Source organism: Amblyomma americanum, chromosome 6 (genome assembly GCF_052857255.1).
Source record: "Amblyomma americanum isolate KBUSLIRL-KWMA chromosome 6, ASM5285725v1, whole genome shotgun sequence".
Lineage (NCBI taxonomy): Eukaryota > Metazoa > Arthropoda > Arachnida > Ixodida > Ixodidae > Amblyomma > Amblyomma americanum.
In genome coordinates, this window is record NC_135502.1 from 23755371 (window position 1) to 23774823 (window position 19453).

The window sequence follows — 19453 nt, forward strand, 5'->3', positions numbered from 1 at the left end:
CCTGATGTCCGAGTACACCACACGCCATCCACTTACGTGTGAAGCGCAAGCCCCATATATGCGACGCTAGAGCAACCTTTCACAGCTGTCTTTTGCGGTTTTCTGTGGTGGGGCTGTCCAGGGCCCTTGACGCTGCCATACAATGGCTCTTTCTTGCTTCTCCATCGACGTCCTGCAACCATGCCCGCTACAGCGATAGAAGGAGACAGTGGTCCACCTGCCTCAAGCAGGCTTGTCCCCATCGCCGTCAGCCTAACGCTTCGCGTCCCGCGAAGGCCGTGCGAGGTCTCCCAGCACACTCAAGGGAAACTAAAAGGAGCAACCTTTGGAAGCGGGTTTGCTTTACGACTAAACGACGAATATCGTTCACCGACGGTGCCTCACGAGCATGTAGAACTCAGAAGATGAACTCGACGACGATTCCACGAAACTTCAGGCTGAAACAACCCAGCAACGCTACGGCCACGACGACCATCAACTGAATACTACTGCGCACATTCCACGACTCGAGGTGCGAGTATAAGAGCCACTGGATGCGATTATCTGTAATCTGCAAGTTATCTCGAGGAAGCGATGACCATTTGGCACGGCCCACAAATTCGCACATCCGGAGGCCAAGAGCACGATGCACCACAAGGCTAACGATCGACAAACACATGTACTCTGTGCTGTTCGTCGTGATGCAGGGGCGTTTCCGCGGCGGAAAGCTCTGCACCGGCTTTTGGTGAGCACGAAACTTTGACCTGAATTTGAAGGCTGCCGTGTTTTGACAAATCAAGACTCCGTGAGTGACTCCAGTGCTCACGTAACCAATGACCATTTTCATCCTGGAAGACCAAGTAAGTTTTTCTCTTCTCTGTCTGTCCCAGTTCCACTGAGAAGAGCCGACACCACAAGTCAACTACGAGTTCTTGTCCGCAACACGACAGTGGCTGCATGAGATATCATTTGAGGCACGGCAAGGCACCATGCAACATGTACGCAACGAATATGTGCCACCTGTGGCTAGCAGTGGCGTTTACAGATGTTTACTCCCACCTTATCGCAATGGCAAGCTCTGCAGCATGTGCGTATTGTGGCTGCGAAGAAACCAATGTTCACGTACTTGCGGATGCTCTCGAAATGATCGTGAACGATTGTCCCTGGATGCAACTCTTCGCCGATTGAATAGTCGTCCTTTAACGGAAGCCAAAAATCGTGGGGCCTCGGCTCGAACCTTTGTCTGAGGAGAAAGCCATCAAGAAGCCCTTCAAATACTCAAAGGGCACAAGCTTGAGCTCCACACTTAAGTCTTTCACTGTTGGTCGTTGGTTTTCATAGAGTAATGGCCTCCACGGACACCCTCCATGCTGAGCTCCGATCTTCCATTCTTCTTAATTCTATCTTTCTCTCCATTTATCCCCCTCCTAATGTGCAGGGCAGCAAACGGGGAATTGGCTGGTTGACCTGCCTGCCCTTCCATTATTCTTTTTCTCTTTTCTCTCGCTTGTGGTACTGCCTGCTCTATTCATTCCTTCGTGGATACGGACATGCATGGCGTTGAAAAAGGCAATACTCATTTATTAGCAGAATGACAAAGTTCCATCGCGTGAGTAGCCGCACATCTGCAAAAGGTACAAGCACAGCTTTTAGTGATGAGCTTATGCACAGCATACAGGGACATCAACACGGGGACAAATGCCGCCTTCTTTATAGAAACCGCTAAAGCAAGGAACGTCTTTGCCCTGTCTGAATCATTTCAGAAATATCCAGGCCAAGTTGAACACTAAACCTCCATGGTCATGCCAAGGGCAAGGTGAGCTCCATGGCCTTCTTCGCCAATACTAAGAATGGTTTACTTCGTCGTCAAATTTCGAAAAATAGCAATCACTGAACGCACATTATAAACTGACCAATGTGCAGCACCTGTTTCACCAAGCTTCAACCGAAAATGGATGCCAGGAGTGCACCAAGGACCAAGTAGAAAAAAAAAATTATGTGCAATGACATGAGAAATTTGTTAAACAGCACCTGGCACCAGTTGTCCTGGTGAAGAACAGAGACGTCACCTTGCTCTTAAGTTCATGATCGCAGATCGAATGGCATAATGAAATAAGCCTCTCGATTAAACTATGGGCTGACGTCACCATGCTAATAACTTGTCATCGATTGCGTTCAATAGTGGTTACTGAAAAAAGAAAGGCAACAGAAGAGTCCGAAAGAATGCTGTTGTCATGAGACTTGACTACTTGTTCGTGCTCAATGTACTTGGGCTTTGCTTGCTCCTAGGCACTCCCCAGCTTGTTAAAGGCAGTGTGTTGGCATACCTGGAGGCACACATTCGTCATATCTTCATTAGAGACGTCACCACCTTCGTCGAAAACGTCGACGCATGACTAAAATCCCTTGTTGCAGTTGTCGAAGCATCGAAGTAATTTGGACTCACCTTCAAGTCGACGAAGAACCGCGTCGCCTGCAAGGAGCTGTTTTTTATGGACCACGTCCTTAGCGCGGACTCAGTACGCTTCCAATCAGAGAAGATAGGTACTATCGCACGATTTCCGAAGCTTGGCGATAAGAAAGATGTTCCCACATTTTTAGGTTTGGGCTCTTATTATCGGCGGCTCGTGAAGGGCGTTCCGCAAAGTTCCCAGCCCCGGACAAACCAAACGAAACGAGACGTTCTGTTCTGAGGGGGACCACCACAGATCGAAGCCCTCGAGAAGCTCAGACACTGCTTGCTGTCACCATCCCTCCTTGGCACTTGGATGAATCTACTGAAATGAAATTCCCGCCGACGCAAAGTGCGTGAGTCAAGGTGGCGTACTCGTTCTTCTGTCCAAAAGAAGAGAAGTCGTCTTGTCGAAACGTTGGCTAGCGGACTGAGTCTTCCCGAGAAACCTTGTTCAATTTGTTTTGTGTTTTCAAGAATCCCATCTTCCTGCCCTTTCTGTAATCACCTAAAGGTTGTCGTTGTTTGCACCACCCGTAGTCTGTTGAAATCAGAGGGCAACTTTTCGCTGGCGAAAAATGGGTACCTTGGAATCATCTGGGCTATATGAAATTTCCGTCCTTACCTTTTGCAGGCTAATTAAAGTTATCAGCGACCGCCACGCTGGAAAGCCCATTGCGCTGTCTCGGTGAATGGAGCCTGCAACTGCAGTAGATCTACGTCGCCGTGGTCCACAAATCCTGACGAAAACCCTCTAATGCGGATTGTCATTAACGTCGACCCACCACCGTCAAGTGAGCAAGACAACGGCGTCTTTTGATGCTTTTCAAGGTCATGACTTTCAGACACCAACAATGCGCGGAGGCTTATTTGAGAAGTTAATCGAATACAATGAAGGCGAGATCCCTCCACCCTAGTACTGTTCTCACTGTGAAAATGGACGTCGAGCATAAGTTAATGGCAGCCATCTTTCCCTGCGTGATCTTCGCTATGCATGTACTACACTGCAGGTTTAGGAGTCAACGCATGTAACAATATTCAAAGGGAAGAAACCACCCCGCTAGATTAAATCCCAACGAACATCACCGACGAAGAAGATCGGGAATCTTCTCTTGCCTACAGCGTTCTGAGGTAGTTCGACAGCTCGTCCACTGCAAATAAAAGATCATCAGCCCACTGCTGCGTGATGCTACACTGCGACGATGGGACATTAACTGGAAACGCGGTGACCCTGTGTGAGTGCGTCATTGATTTTCCGCCGGGTAGTCATGGAAAAAACATTTTATTGTAAATTTTGGCCCACACAAGGTTATTAGGCGTTATTTTTATTAAAAAAAACTATTTTTGATCTGATAATAGGTGGTGACGACTACCATCGGCATCGCAGATGGTAGTTCAAAAGTTGCCACTTTGAAGTCCTTGCGGTAACGGCTAGCTTCGTGATAAAGCCAAGCAGCATCACATCAACACTTAGGTTTGGGTTTAATTTGCCTCCTACTGCTTGCTGCATCCAATTAGAAACCGGGAATGACGAATTCCCCGGGCTTATATTTCTTATTCAAAGCTCGGGCGGGCACAATAAGTATGATGATTTGTCACAAAACTTTCTTTCCTGATTTCTTTATTCGGTCCTCAATACTGGCCTGCAGCCAGCTGTCTTTCGATCACCCTTTTTTTCTTTACTGATAACTTTTTCTTCAGCTATCACTCCTCCGTTATAGACCTTCTTCTCCATCCGCATTGTTAGTTGTTGCTAGTTTTCTGTCTCTTTTTGTCCATCGTGATTTAGTGCTTTAATGTGATTACCTATAACCCCTATAGCTATTCTCTTCTTTTCGTTCACATTGCCACCTGCTGGTCTTATGTGGCGCATGAAGGAAAATGCATTGAAGTCTCTGGAAATGACTGTGAATGACCCAGCTGGCATTAATCTTCTCAGGAACTGCCAATTTCGGTCAGTTTTTTAAATATGCTGTACACGATCCCACAACTTTGAAACCAACCGACACTGAAAATAGGGGATAACTTAGAGTAGTTTTCGCTCTGAACTCCGTAAATATAATTTGCATAGGTAATTCGCTTCCCGCGAGACAGATAACGCGGGAAGTCAAGATGCAGGAGCTCACTGAAAAACGAACCCACCATGAGCAGCCGCGCCGTCGTCGGCAGGTGTGGTCCCTCCTTGTGTTGCGGCAACGCTTATTTGCATCGCGACGTGTATGGCGCGCTTCACGCAGGTAGGAACAAGGTACATAATACCGGTCTATCACAGGAGGATTAAGCAGGGACTAATCGGCTAACAGCCGTCTGCCTGAGGTCAGACTGCTTCTTCTCTGTTGGTTGGGGATGTGCTGTGTCTTGTCAAGCAAGTTCTCCCTCAGCATATTCTAAACTGGTGACTGTTCAGCGTCTCCCATTATTCAGTTCCGAAGCATTGCACTGTCTAGCGGAAAGTTATTGAAATCAGTGCTTGGGCATACCTGCCCTTCTTGATGCAGGCAAAACGCGAGAAACGATCGTTAATACTGAAAAAAAAAATACGGACGTCATCATGACTTATGATATGTGTGTGTGCAATTCAATTAGGGCAAAACAGTGACTTCCAAACAATTTAGAGTAACACTTCTTTTGACTCTCATGTCTAGGACTGTCCTAACCACGTGCAGTTTGAAACCGCGACAAGGAAATATTCCTTACAACGTTGTTATTAAGCTAGTTAAGGCATTTCCATCATCTCATGAACAATTAAAACACACTGCTAAACGGTTTATCTCTCTTTTAGCATTTGTGGTGTTGATCAATGGGAAGTTTGTGGTGTTGATCAATGAGAAATTATTTGTGTAATCATTCTTCACCTAAAATTTAATTTATCAGAAAATAGCAGAAAGAACAGCCGCATTTCACCAGTAGAATATGAACCCAAGACTTCCCTATGTTGCGTACCGTGGTCTACGATCTGGGCTATCTCTGTTTTTTTTTCAACATGGTATCTATTACACGCATTTATGTACATAAACAAGCTATTACAGAGATTATTTACAAAGTAGCCAGCTAGTGGCTGCGTAGCAGCACTGAGATTTGTCGGCCGCTGTCGAATATACTTTCGAACGTATTTGTGTCGCGTTTACCGTAACCTTCAGTGTTCACCGAAACCACCATTCTTAAAAAAAGAAAGAAAAAAAAACATTCCGCTACGCTTTCGCAGGTGTCTATGACTGTTGGCTTCCTTCATATGTACGTTATAACAAGCCACTCGTTTCGCTAAATTTTTTCTCTTCAACAGCCTTTAGTTAATGCTAGATCAATGAAGCAATGGCCCATTAGCATCCTATAAGCGCTTCCATACAATTATAAAAAAAACTTCACCGTTTTCTCAGTTTGCGAAAGATGTTTGCCTCTCTTAAGAAGTAAAACAAGAGAGCTGCTCGCGAAAGTTCTCTTTGCGTGAAACTATACGGGGTGAAAAGAATGTATTCTTGGCGAAACCGTACAAACTGCTTCTTGCCTAGGCATTCAAGCTTTCTGCCTGAAATAAATGATAATTTGCTGCAAACAGTTGAGTATTTATTATAGCATTCCATTAAGCAGTGATGTCCTTTTTTATACTCCAGGACACTGCAGAAAAGAGCTCCATGTATTTGGCTCTTAAAAAGCCTTGGGAATTTACAAATTATTCATCTAGCTTACGCAGTGTGGCTAGCTCTACCTCAGTGCTGGCTGTGTTTTCACATAAAACGAATAAGCCTTGAAGATAAACCTCGGAACATTGCTCTTTGCACACCGGCTGCACCAGTCACCATCGAAAAACAAAAGCAAGCGATGACGCAGTAGCGTTGGTGAAAGCTAGAAGAGTACAACCGGCCAGTTGGAAAGGGAATTCTAGGTTGTTGCCTAGCATTACGATGGAAGCTCGATTTAATGCGACGAAAGCGTTTGAAATAAAAAAAGTGTGTGTCTTCACCTTAATATAAAAAAATCAGGGCTCAGTGCGATTTTCCCCTGGAACTTTTCTCGCTCGAAAACACGTCCTTGCTTCAGGCAATTCCAGTGGGTGGTGCAACAACTCCAATGCTCCGAATATTACGAGTGTGAGTACTACTGGTAGGTCGTTCTGGTTCCTTCAAATCTTTTAAGTGTCAGAAGTGTCACAAGGTGTCCGATACCTTTTTGCATCAAACCTGGTGACTTGAGAAGTTTGTAAAAGAACGTTTGGTACGCATTAGCTAATATGCTTGGCTTGCACTATTCTAAACCTCCCGCCTTCGTTGCCTCCTTGTCGAGCAGAACCAGCTTGCTTTTCGGCGCCATCCTCAGAGGGCGCTACGCACCATACAATTTTTCAGCAGCGCTCGGGCTACTAGCAGACGACGGAGAGGTGGTATGGTAGCGGGAAGTGTGTGCGGCCATTTTTATATGGACTAGAAGGACCGCGGTTCTTCATGCGATGTTGTGCGCGATGCAGGCGCTTGTTTCCGCTAGACCACTGTGCATATAGTAGTCTGTGTCGCCTGCAATGGCTCCTTTTGAGATTATCTCTGTTTATCTATTTGTTTTGCGCACGTGTGTGTGATCACAGTTTGATCGTCTCGCCACCTCGCAAGCGCAAATGTTGGCTTCATATTAAGATCGCATATAGTTATGATTCACAAAATATTTCGGCTGTTAATTTCGTGCGCCCGGCTGATATTGCGATGGTGTTCGAGGCCTTTCACGAGAGCGGCCGCAAGTTCCAGCTGCGAGTAAGCGTTCAGACGCGCGCATATATGCATGTGCTGAACGTGTTTGGCGAGGTGTTAGTTGCGCGCGATGCAAGAGCGGTCTGCGCAATGCACAGGCTGATATGGTTTGAGAAACGCTTGATTGATTGAAACATGTCCTTTATTAAAAGCCTTCACGAGCACGCTGCTCGATGCCTCTCCTCGCGCGCATACATATGTGGCCACATAATAAATATATCACTTAATTACGGCAGCCGATCTAGCTTCTGATGAGTCTGGCTGCCTCCTGGCAGCCTGAAACCGCCCAGTCAGAGAAAAACGAACGCGTTTTAGGCAGCTACCGGAAGTGCGCGGAGCAGCCTGAGAAAATCGAGCGCCTGGCTCCGCGCTCTGGCAGCCCGCGGGCTGCCAGAGGCGGGTAATCGAAGAGGCCCACGTAGGTCGCATTCGTGCGTGCAGCCAGAACGTGCTACGTTCGAACACACCTGCTCGCAGAGGTTTAAAAGCTAAGCCTATGGATCGACATACTCTGAAGGTTCTGCCACCACTGCTAGCTTGAAATAGTGGGCAAATGTAAACTAAAAAGTCTGTTGGTAGCCGAAACTCTGCGAATATTTTCAGCGGCAAATCATGAAGGGTGATTTTTCGCCAATACGTATTGGCGATTTTCGCGCCCTAGATGGGGCGCCTCAGTTTACCCAACATGGCGGCGCTGTGGAAGACATCTGAGCACAGTGTAAATGAGATATAATGGTGCTTTTTTTAAACTTTCACGATAAACTTGTGCTTGTTTATCGATGGTAGCGAACTCGTGTGAGTCGGTCTTTCGTTGGTCGACGGTGTAAAAGTACTAAACGAGAGGCAAAGAAGAAATATCTGGTCTGCGAAAACGGCCGGCGTGAATGAGGAGCGGTGGACGGTGAAAGCGCACTTTGGAGAGAATTTCAAATCAATGACATCGACGTTGGAGACTTGTACAACTGGTAGTGGTAGAACTAAAAGCGCAATCATTTAGTGCTGCAGGCAAGCAAGACTCAACGACTGTGTTGGTGCTTGGGCAGAAAGCAAGCTGGAAACGGTCTGATTTTCGCATGAATTTAACTCCTAAAGCTGCGCCCCTTCCTGCTTTTTTTGTCCTCGCAAATTTTAATGGCTACGCTCTACTTTAGATGCGAATATCTAATCTTGTGTATAGGTGGAAAGCGAGAAAAATATCAGCTCGTCCTCACCGCGCACTATTTTCTGGAAACCGGGCCTTACGCTCTGTTCGTAAGAAGTGGTTTGAAGGCCCGTAATGAATGTAAGGCTACTATAATACGTTATTTTACTCCGATCCTATTCGGCTTTAACATCCGCCCATCTTTAACACCCGCAGCAAAGGCACGGAGCAATAACGAAGGGCAGGAAGAATTATTGCGAAATGAAGTTCAATTAAAGTGATATTAAGACACTTCAGCAAATCTGAACAAAAACGTAAGTTAGTAAATAATTTTTACTGTGGCTTTCGGAGAGGTTTCAATGCAGAATTTGCTCTTAACTTAATCATGGGAGTATTTCTAGACTTTTCAAAGGCGTTTGACCTTACTGATTAAGAACTATTAATTTGTAAACTTGAGCGTTATGGTTTTCGTGGCTAAGTTGAATTTTTAATACAATATGCTATGGGATACCGAAAAGAAATGGTTAAAATGGATGGCCCTGTCTCACAACAGTTGCAAGTGTCCAGGAGTACCGCAGGGTTGTAATTGGTCCATTTCTGTTTAATGTGCACATTAACGTTGTTATGAGCATTGCGCCTTTTGCACAAATCGTTATATATGCCGTCGACACGAGTAACTCCTTAACAGCAAAAGATATCTAAGAATTATTTGACTCCGTAGAATCTGTACTCCTTGCTCTTGAACAATGGACTGGAATAAAACTACCTCACTTTAATGTATTTAAGAATAAATCCATTTTATTCCGAGCAAAGGAGAGAAATATAATCTTGAACTCTATCCCGATCGCAATTATTTCCTGGGAAATATATAAAAACTTGATACACTACAAAGGTTTCTTCATGGAATAAAAATATACATAAAAATTTCCACTCGCATGAATTATTTATAATATAAAACGTGGTGCCTATTATGACTACCTACTAAGTAATTTTATAAACAGGAAATGAATATTGCTAGTACATTCTTAAGAGAGTGAGCTGACCTACAAAGCAACGTTCCGAACCACGTAAACCGTAATAGTGAACACTGTAAAACTGTAAAAACATTTCGCGCGACATACGGTCTGCAAACAGGCCAAAATCAGTTGTCGAGATTAATAAATAATCTGAAAGGAGAAAACGTACCAGACAACTATACCTTTAAAGAGGTAAAAAAGCATTACAAGTTCGAAGGATCGTTTGTTTTCCTTTCCTTGTCTCTGACATTCCGTAATGATATTACTTGTGTGCGGCTTGTAACTGCTTCTCACTATTCCGAACCACCTTTCCTCAGTTCTGTTAATTATGTCTCTCAGTGCTTTAAGTGACAATGTTTCCTTTATCCGCTTTTTTTCCCTGGACGGCACTATCGTTGTATATGTATTTGTTATTTCTATTGGATGAAAGAATTTGTAAATGTGATTGCTTCTTTTTGCTTACTTCACCGTGATCCTATGTCGCATCTACTGTCAGAGAATGAAATCCAATTTAAGATCATGCACTGTATGCCTTTTTTAAAAGAAAGAATGCCGCTGTGACGCTGTCCTGTGTAAGGGGGCCTGCAGCTGTGCCAAGGTGTTAATGGTGACAGCTTTTACTGCTGGTCTCCAGTATCATGCATTTAATATATGACATGAATAAAGACATTGTTATTTAGTAAATCACTGTAAAACCCCCTGCCCCTATTCCGTAGAAAACAAATCACCATACACGCCCACCGTAATAAGGCCTTCCATTACAGGGGCACTCAGGCATAAAACCCCTCGTGCTTGAGTTAGTCATGTGTGCTGAGCGATGGCTGTTATCAAAAGCTCTTCATACCTACATGGGTCCACGCAAATAAACTCTTTAGAAACAGAGGTGTTGTACCTGATAAGAGCTGCGCTGTCATGGTCCTGTAAGCAGTCCACTGCACAACGTGCAAACGTCCTGACCCTTTGCCCTTTCTGTATTCTTGGCAACAGGGGCTGCATTCTATAAGCTGTCCATTTTCCGTTGCCCATTTCGCGTTCATTCGCTCCTCCGTCAGTGACAAATCGCTATCTACACACTCTTTCTGAAGGGCTAAATGAAAGCTGTCTGCAATTAAACTCCTCTAAAACTGAATATATCATATTTTCTCCTCCAAACAAACGTGACCAACACTTGATGCAAATTATGTATAAAACAACGAGCATTCAACATCCCAGCAGAAATTTCTAAGAGTTTGGTTCCAGGAAACTCTGACATGGACATGCCATGTAGAGCACTTGTCCACCGGTATAGCCCGATCGATCGGATGCATTAGAAAAATTTCGACAATGACACCTTTCTGGTTAAAAAAATCTCTTTATTACACTTTAATTCATTCAAAGCTTTCCTACAGTTCGCTAGTTTGGGGCACCACTACTCAACATAACTAATAAGTTGATGGTATTACAAAAAAGAATGCTACGAATTTTTGAAAATTATATAGTAGACATTCAAGATTTACGCACTTGGAACCTATTTGTAAATCACGACATGATTATGGCCAACCAAATATACTTGTATAAGATAATTTAACATATACACGCCACACACATATGCAAGGATCTCTACGTAACAGTTGATCGCCAGTACGGTTTCAGACATCACACAAGAAGGCTTCCGAAAGTTAGAACAAATTACGGTAGACAGTCTTTGACCTAACGAACAATCAATATTCAAAGTAAACATGAAGGCATAATAAATTGAACATATATCCCTGCTGAATTAAAAAGGATGTATAGAAGTTTTCTTGTGGAAATCGCATGTGCTATGTGGATTGGTTTTATTACAATGTGAGCATTTTCTTTCTGATTTTCTGTTTTTATGTTTTTATGCGCAGTATCTACTGCTGCATCAGTGATCGCTGGACACCTGTAACGCGTTCAAAGTCTTACGAAGTTTGTCCGGGCATATGATTTTTTGTCAACCGAACCTCACCATAGGCTGCATATCGCAGCCAATTTAAGCCAATGGTCAGGTCCGGTCGCCTGCTGTTGACAGAGGACCGAATAGACGTGAAATGAACAACGGAAAATGGACAGCTTCCAGACTACGCCCCCGGAATACTCGCGCAAGAACACTTATCGCCTCTTCTATCTCGTCAGCATGCAAACATCTATCATCTACGTAGCAGGACACCTCCTAAGCTCCGGCTTCTACTTCACCGCAAGACTCAGACGAGAGCGTCTGGATGTGCAGGCGAACCAATCACGCAACGGAAGAAACGGCGGGGTTCCGTGCGCCGACCCTTCTTAGATGATGATGATGCTGAAAAACTTTATTGGTCTCAGTGGTTCGTGACGCCAAGTCAGGCCGCTGCCCTCATTCCAGGGCATCGTTGACTTCCCCGATTGCTCTCGCACCTTGGTATCAGCCAAAGTTGTTCCTTCGGGACCAGACTAGTTCGCGCCAGCGCCGCTGCACGGCTTCAATTTCGTGAAAGCCGCCAATACTCACGAGAAATATCGCTAGCGAGTTGCTCCGCAGCGTAGGAAGAGTTATGCCTCGTGCTGAAATCAACGAAGCGGCTGTATCTGCAGTTACCGCCAGGAAACAGCAAGCTGCTCATGTCGATGCCCACGCTGCTTCTTATCTCGTTGGATGAAATCATTTGAAGCGCACACCTCAACTTCTGCCATTTGTCTCACTTTTTTAAGGCACGACGTAACTCGTCGAAGGCTAAACGCTGCACAAAAGCAGCCACCGCGATTTACTGGCTGTCTTGGAGATCAGAACGTAAAAAACAGGGCCGCATGTAGGCCATTGACGCAGCTTTCCTCACCCACAGGGTAGCCGTGATCAGGTAAGATAGGCTAGCTTTACCCAACGTGAAAAAACCCTCTCCACAGTAACAAAACAGCAGAAATGACGAATGCAGAACAGATTGGACGCACAGAGTGCTGAAGCAGTCTATTATGTCTTCGGCACTTCTCATTTGCGCTACTCTGTTATCGTGAAAAACCATCCACCCCGCACTTACACGCTTGTAAGCCCTGACAACTTAGGTCAGAAAATTACACTGGGTCGTTTTTGCTACTACGAAGCTTGCACTGTTTCGGGGAGCCGCAAATGCTGAACCACAGGCTCCGTGAACACCAGTCTCATTAACTCGGCAAAGGCTGCGAAGGTCAAAGCAGGGAGATCGGAAAATACATCATCCGCGATTACAGGCTGGACACAGTCCCAACATCCATTTCTGGCCGACTTCGGTGGTGGATATTTTCACTAGCTGTTGCGCTTACACGACGAAGGACGAGATACAGCGTTTATCACAAGGTTTTTAGTTAAAAGTCATTATTATGCACAGTGCCAGGCTAGTTTAAACACATCGCGAATCGAAATGGCACTCAGGGCAAAAAAGACGGCTCCCACAGAGGGTGCTGGCGCCTTCCTGTAGAAAGAGTGCATTAATTTTCCGTCGTGAAATCGGCGATTGAAAAGTTGCCTTATTTCCACCTCACTTATAACTACCGAGGTTTCTCAAACGAGCTTTTAGCCATGCTTCTATGTAAGTGTATAAAGATTGCCGGTGCAACTACGCACGCATTTTTTAATACGAGCACCCGCAACGATGTGGGTGTTACGCTTTCCCGTATTCCTAAACGCGAGTGCATCTGCGACACAAACCGACTCTGGGGGACTTGGCTTATTTCTGCTTTCATTCTGACACTTCGCTTGAGCGTCAGGCATATTCACCACACTCGCCAAGAGCGGGACAGAGTCGAACATTCCTCGCAGCATCCGGGTTGATTAGTTAGTGGCTTCGTGCTGCGTCGCAGTGCATTTAACTATTTCACGCAAAGTACATTTGTGAAAACTGAACAAACATTTAACACGAAATTTAACAATCATTTAACAATCATTACACAATAAATTAACCCGCGTAGGCTCCCCCCCCCAGGAGCCTACGCGGGACACCCAACCAGTTTATTGGAACATATCCTGAGTACAACACATGGTGGACCGTGGCTCGTCGAGACTTGGTGAACTTCGTGACACGGCGCTCGGTGGTCATTCCAGGTCGCCGTAGTGCAGCTCCTCGTCCTCTTCGACGACGTAGCCTATGCAGGTGATGCCCCTGCGAACCCTCTGTGGTGGTGTCTTCCAGCTCCGGGCTACGCAGCTGAGCTTGATCGTAAGGAAGATCCTGGGCTGCTCGCACGACTCCAGCTGGAGCTCCGGTAGGTCACTGGTCACCAGGATTAGGAGTGAGGCCTGCGTATGGGTTGAAAGGACAGATCGCAAGAAATCTCAGTGGGAATGAATTGCAAGCATAAATAATGACGTTTTGGGTTTATCACCATGCGTTACTGTAGTCTGTACAGATGGAACTGGCAGGATTGCGCATATTGGCCTTGCCACCAGAGACAGAAGGAGATTGGAGTTTTGTGTGCTCTGAAGTGAAAAAACTAAACTGTTCACTCTGAGGTGAATTTCCTCGAGACAAGAGATGCCTCATAAGACTGCCATCTTTTGGTAACCCCACCTACCTTAATGAGTGCACAGAGCCCAGCTCCACCACGAGCACGGGACCGAAGCTGGCGCACGCCCGAAAGTGCCCAGACCTCGGTACACGTATCCATTGTGCCGCATGCCCACCTGGGAAACAGCGCGTTCGGCGCAGCACGTGAAAGCGAGAGTTTCCCGTTACAATATATTAAGACTGATGGTGACGTCATTTACCTATGGAACAGTGCTACAAGCTGCTGTTGTTGTAAATCGTTGTAAAATTATCTTTACGACAATCAGCCTCTTTCGAATTGAAGGATATATTCGGATGAAAAAAAAAACGGCTGGCGGTATAGTATTCCTAACCAAGAAATATTGTGTGAAAACACCGTTTTTTTAGGTGGGCACCACAGCCACGTACCTGAAAGCGAAGTTGAGGTCTTCACTGACCCAGGGAGCGACTTATGCGCGCCATAAATTTTCCATCGTCAGTGCCAATTTACCAAATGTACGCCGGTGGCCTATGCTCCAGTGCCGCATTTCTGCAGCATTGTTGTCAACGCCAACGCGTACTGCCCCGGTGTTGTGTTTCTGCCACAACATTGTATCCGCCAACGCATGCACCACAGCTTTCTCTCTCTAACCATATTCAGCAGTAGTTATACTGCAGCAAATTTATTCTTATTGGTTGGCAGCTGCTTAGTTCTGCTGCTTCATCATGACTGCTGGCTGTACGGGAGGATAAACAATCTCAATTCGTTGATTAGTCTCTTTAGAAATGCCTGCATGTAATAAACAAATTTACATACTCTTCGCATCAAATCTACTAATACTTGCTTATAAGTAAACATAAACTATATAAATTTAATATTTTATTGCGAAGTTTGTTTTAATTGCTTCCTCATGTATCGCTTCAGGTGCGCATCACGTTCGGAGGTCAATACTGACCGCCTGCCAGGGTTTCTTAATTCTTAAACAAAGCTTTTTTTTCTACCTTATCGTGTATAGTGCTGGAGAAGCAGGCTGCATTGCGTGAAAGAACCTGGGCATTTTAGTGCGCTAGCACTAAGGCTACCACTCAGCTGAAAGACCGTTGTCTATCAGTTTGTGTGGTCCCTCTGTGTGCCCATCGGGTTGCACCTGCCACCTAGCCAACTAGTCCGCTTGACGTTTTGACGTCATCACAACCTGCCCTCTTGATTGTGAACAGACTGCCCACCGTGGCAGGTGGCAGTTCAATTAATGGCTGGTCGCGAGAGGTCTCTCGGGAAGAGCAATCTGGATCGCACAAATCCCGCCGGTGGCAGCACCTGCCATCGCAGGGCAGTGCCACTACGCTTAACCGCTGCGTAACTGCACCACAATTGGTGTGAGGACTCACAGCAATCTAGTAAGAATGGAGAGAATCTTGAAAACCGAGGCTCGAACCAAACCCGAAGAGAAAACCCAGATGCTAGCGCATCTGATTTGCACATGGCGTAACTACGCAAATCGACTTTCATTTTTTTTATAAGAAATTTTATCTTTTTTTCACGTGCTGTGCAAGTAGCACGAGCCATATGTACGCGAAAGTTACTTTAACGGGTTTATGCCCTACATTTAATAAACGCTATTTGTGTGGTGCCTCATGGGGGAACTTACTGCGACATGTGACGTTTAACATTCCGAAGCTGCACATGAGCTGTGAGGGACGTCGTAGTGGAAGGCTCCGGATTAATTCCGACCATCTGGGGTTCTTTACCGTGGAGGTGAGCTTATAATTGCCTTAATGGCGTTCACATTTTAATATACCCGTCAAAGCTAATTCGCGCCTGACTTACGTGCTCTCACCTTCATTGCTTACATATACCTGTACGTTATTTGGCCGAAAACAACATCTAGTTCTTGCGAGGAGTCTTTTAAACAGTGCAAAATGAAACTTTTGCTGATATTTCGGACTGGCGGTTCGTGGCTCACAAGGGCTGGAATTCATGGTTAATTTTTCAACTAATACAACGACATACACTCATAATATCATGCAGTAATTCGTCGGAATAATACTGAATATACTTTTTGTTCTTAAACGAAGGTTCTCATTCAGGTTAAAATTTTCCGATAGGTAGCATGAATGATGCTAAGAAGGAAAAAAAAAAAACGCGCGGCTACAAGAGAAGTTTCTACTCGATGCTGAACTCTTTTCTATTATCGTGCTGTCTACTTCTACTCTTGTGCTCACCTGCATTTTTCGATGCTTGACATATCAAGTATCACGTACCGACTAGGCCAGCAGACTGCACTGTTACAATAACCAGTTTCTCGCCGTTATCAACGTCATCACACCGTTTCAGCAGATTAAACCCTAACGTGAAGAACGAAATTAAAAAAAAATCCCATTAACGTATCTAAACACTTAACATCGTAAGCCTAAACGTCATATTATGACTACGTTCCGCACGTACCTCGTAGTGCCCCCTGGTGATGTCGACGAGCCTGAGCTGCTGGAGGCGGACGGTGGGCGCCTGCTCGGTGCTGATGCAGTATGTTGTGGACTTGCGGCCCTCAATGAAGAACTCGAAGCGCACGTCGTACCAGTAGCGCTCGATCAACTCGCCGAGGTCAGCCTCTGGGGACAGTGGCATGCGCAGTTCCAAAAACGAGGAGAAGCAGTGAAGACTTCACAGGACTACCCTCGTTCCGTATTGTCTGTTCGTAGGAGCAAATATCTGCTCTTGTTGTGGAACTGCTCATATGTGGCGTTCCTCATGGTTTTCCCCATCAAAGTAAAACTTTTCGCTAACTGTCACGTCGAAGTGTAAGGTCACGGTTGTTTTTATGGAGCAAGAAAATAAACGAAACGACGTGCGTTTTGCTCTAGCTGAGATTCAGCCAGGAACTCAAGCCATGATCTGGCCCTGTGCAGTTTACCTGTTTAGTTGCTTGACCGCATCGACAGGTGTCGTTTAACGGTAGAGAGAAAAACTATTGATGTATCGGGGGTCGCTTTAATGACGCTATCGACACTAAACTTGGCATGGGGCTTTTCCAATCGTTCAATCTGAACACCATGGTCTCTCATCGTGGGTTGAACACTTTCGCAACATTCGGTGCTGCATGAATATTATCAATAGCTGTAAAAGCGCCAAGACTATTGCGAATTTTCGCGAATGCATCCTGGCCTGCATTGTGGAGAGAAAAAAATTAATCACAGCCACCGACGCGGCATTGCTGAAGTGAGGTTCTTAATGTCTTACGCATGTTGAAAACTGATTAGCTTACAATGAGTAACTGCTAGTGCGCTTAAAACTTCGCACATTGCTCAGAAACAAAAATAAACAGTAAACAATAGCAAACAAGCATGAACAAACATAAAAAATATAACTGCCATTCTGAAATAGATTAAAAAACCATATAGCGTGCAGGGATCCAAATGAATAAAACTTGAATTTGCAGCATCTTTTATGTTCTTTAGGACATTCATTACATGAACTCAGTACAGGTACTCAATCCAAATTGTACAATCATAGCAATATGTTAATAAGGTTGTTTCTAGAACCGTAAACCCGCGCTACTAATTTCAGACGAGCACACAGACATCCTGTCATGTATGATCTCTGCGTGCTCCTTTGAAAAAAGTAGCGCTGAATTACGTTTACAGAAACAATGCATCGCCAATTAGCCCTGCAACGTGTTTTATTAAGTGTCGTTTAGGCAATAGTAATAATTGATTTCGGCCTATTGCAAAGCTGTGAAAGCCGAAACATCTGGATTCTGTTTACATTCTGCCACCGTTAAGTGTAATAATGCTCAAGTAATGTTCGATCTATTTTAATCATTTTCGCATGTTGCAAAAATTTGATGGCACTTGACGGCTGACTAATATTAATAACTGCGTTCCGTACCGTTAGAAAGAGTACTAAGAGCGCTATGATCGCATGACATGATTGAAATTATATGCATGACCCTTTGTGAAGCAAAGTAGAAACTCCTAAATTTCGTATTGCCCATCCTCCTTCTTCATTGCGATCGCATTTTATGTACGTATTTGCGTTCTCTAGTGATACCGGTTGAACTAAGCAAAGGTGTAGACAAAATAAATTCGTTTTTTGTTTAAAAAATCTCAAAGTACCAGATGAAAGAGAAAAAATAAAGTATAACATGGTAATAGCTCGAAATGGCCCGCGTAACTATTTTTATTTTCACGTTGCACACAATCTGCAGCATGACCTTGAACACAGAGGAAAAAACACTCACCAGCAGTGCTTCTCCCGGTGAACTTGACTATAATTTCGCCTTCATGCTGCACTAACTGCGGCAGTGGCTGGATTTCCGTCGCAGGGAGATTCATCGTGGACTTTGTGGTGCTTTTGTGTTGTACGCTGCTGGCTGCTGTTGTTGTTGTTGTTGGCCTGGCGTTGTGGCGCACTGAGATGCTAGCCTTCTTCCTTGTCTTCTATGATTTAGAAGGCAGCGTGCCTTTCGCCACTCTTTTTTTCCCAGTACTTGCCTTGCGGCACAAGACTGGGCTATCAATATGGTATAGAAGGTCGTGCGGTCTATTTTCATCCAGAAACCTGACGAGGTTCCGGCTCTCAGTATGTCCGTCAGTCGCAGTGTGGCGTATTACTTCCTAGTAGCCGTTAGACTAACTTCCTCTGGTCATATTGTTCTTGAAGCCTTTGTTCCAGGACCCGTTCACAGCAGGTGGCGAACATACATTTCAGCGGCCAGCGCAAACAGTTTTGGGCATATGCTAGGTACTGTTTTTTTTATAGCCTCACTGGCATGTCACCGACGAGTAAAGGGCTGCCATTGCCGTAATCCTTCTAAGGAGCACCTCCTCCAATGCCTTTGAATTATGACGGGGGTGGTAAGTGCAGGGGGAATAAGGGCACGTGTACTTCTGCTTAAAGATCACGTCAAGACGGGGAGAGGGAAGCGGATATCAATAATGAGGCTATTTGGGGAAGGCATTCATGGTGGTGGCTTGGTGCATAAAAGCGTCTTCTCTGCTTCGGTAAACTTCCTGCATATCTTTTTGTGTCCAATGTAAATGAATCAGTTTCGTTATTTTCTCCTTCTGTTAAAATTAAGCCCAATCTCAAGTTAACTGTTCGCCATTTTCGCAGTCATCGGTTCACATATCTACATACCATACAATCCACTATCGTGGGCACGTGCCTTCAGCAGAGGTCAAAAGTAAACTGTCAACTGCAAACTGTTGGACAAACCGAATACTAGCAGCAAGTAATGCGTTGTAAGGCTGAGTGTTGCCCAGTGGCGTACGGGGATTGCTAAAATCGAGTGTGAAATAACTAAGGGGCACTTATTGATTAGAAACACCGCACGTTCAGGCCACAGCGATGAAGGCATGGAAACGAAAGAGTGGATGCTATTGATTTATGCCACCTTAACGTTCTTAGGTGGACATATTTTGGCGGCCCTTTGATACCTTATGTTGCCTTCTCGGACAAGCTTCCTTCTAAGTTCTGTAACTTTGTGACAGTTAACGTAATCATGATATTTGATTACGTTTCTATGGCAGAATTACCAAGACCAATTCCAAGGCTTTCTAAAGCATGCTTATTAGGCACTAGCTAACTAGGGTGGAAATTTAAGAACGAAACTCTTTTAGCTCCAGTTCTCGACAAACTGAGCCGAACATCATCCGGG

General features: G+C 45.0%; 1 protein-coding gene across 1 annotated transcript; it reads right to left on the bottom strand.

Annotated features, from left to right (window-relative positions):
* Positions 1-13330: 13330 nt before the first annotated feature.
* Positions 13331-19235, bottom strand: LOC144136453 (uncharacterized). The gene is made up of 3 exons (XM_077668788.1): positions 18035-19235; positions 16243-16406; positions 13331-13570 (listed from the first exon to the last, which is right to left on the bottom strand). The coding sequence occupies exons 1-3, from the start codon at positions 18126-18128 to the stop codon at positions 13367-13369; spliced, it is 462 nt and encodes a 153-aa protein (XP_077524914.1). The 5' UTR covers positions 18129-19235; the 3' UTR covers positions 13331-13366.
* Between the last annotated feature and the right edge of the window lie 218 nt (positions 19236-19453).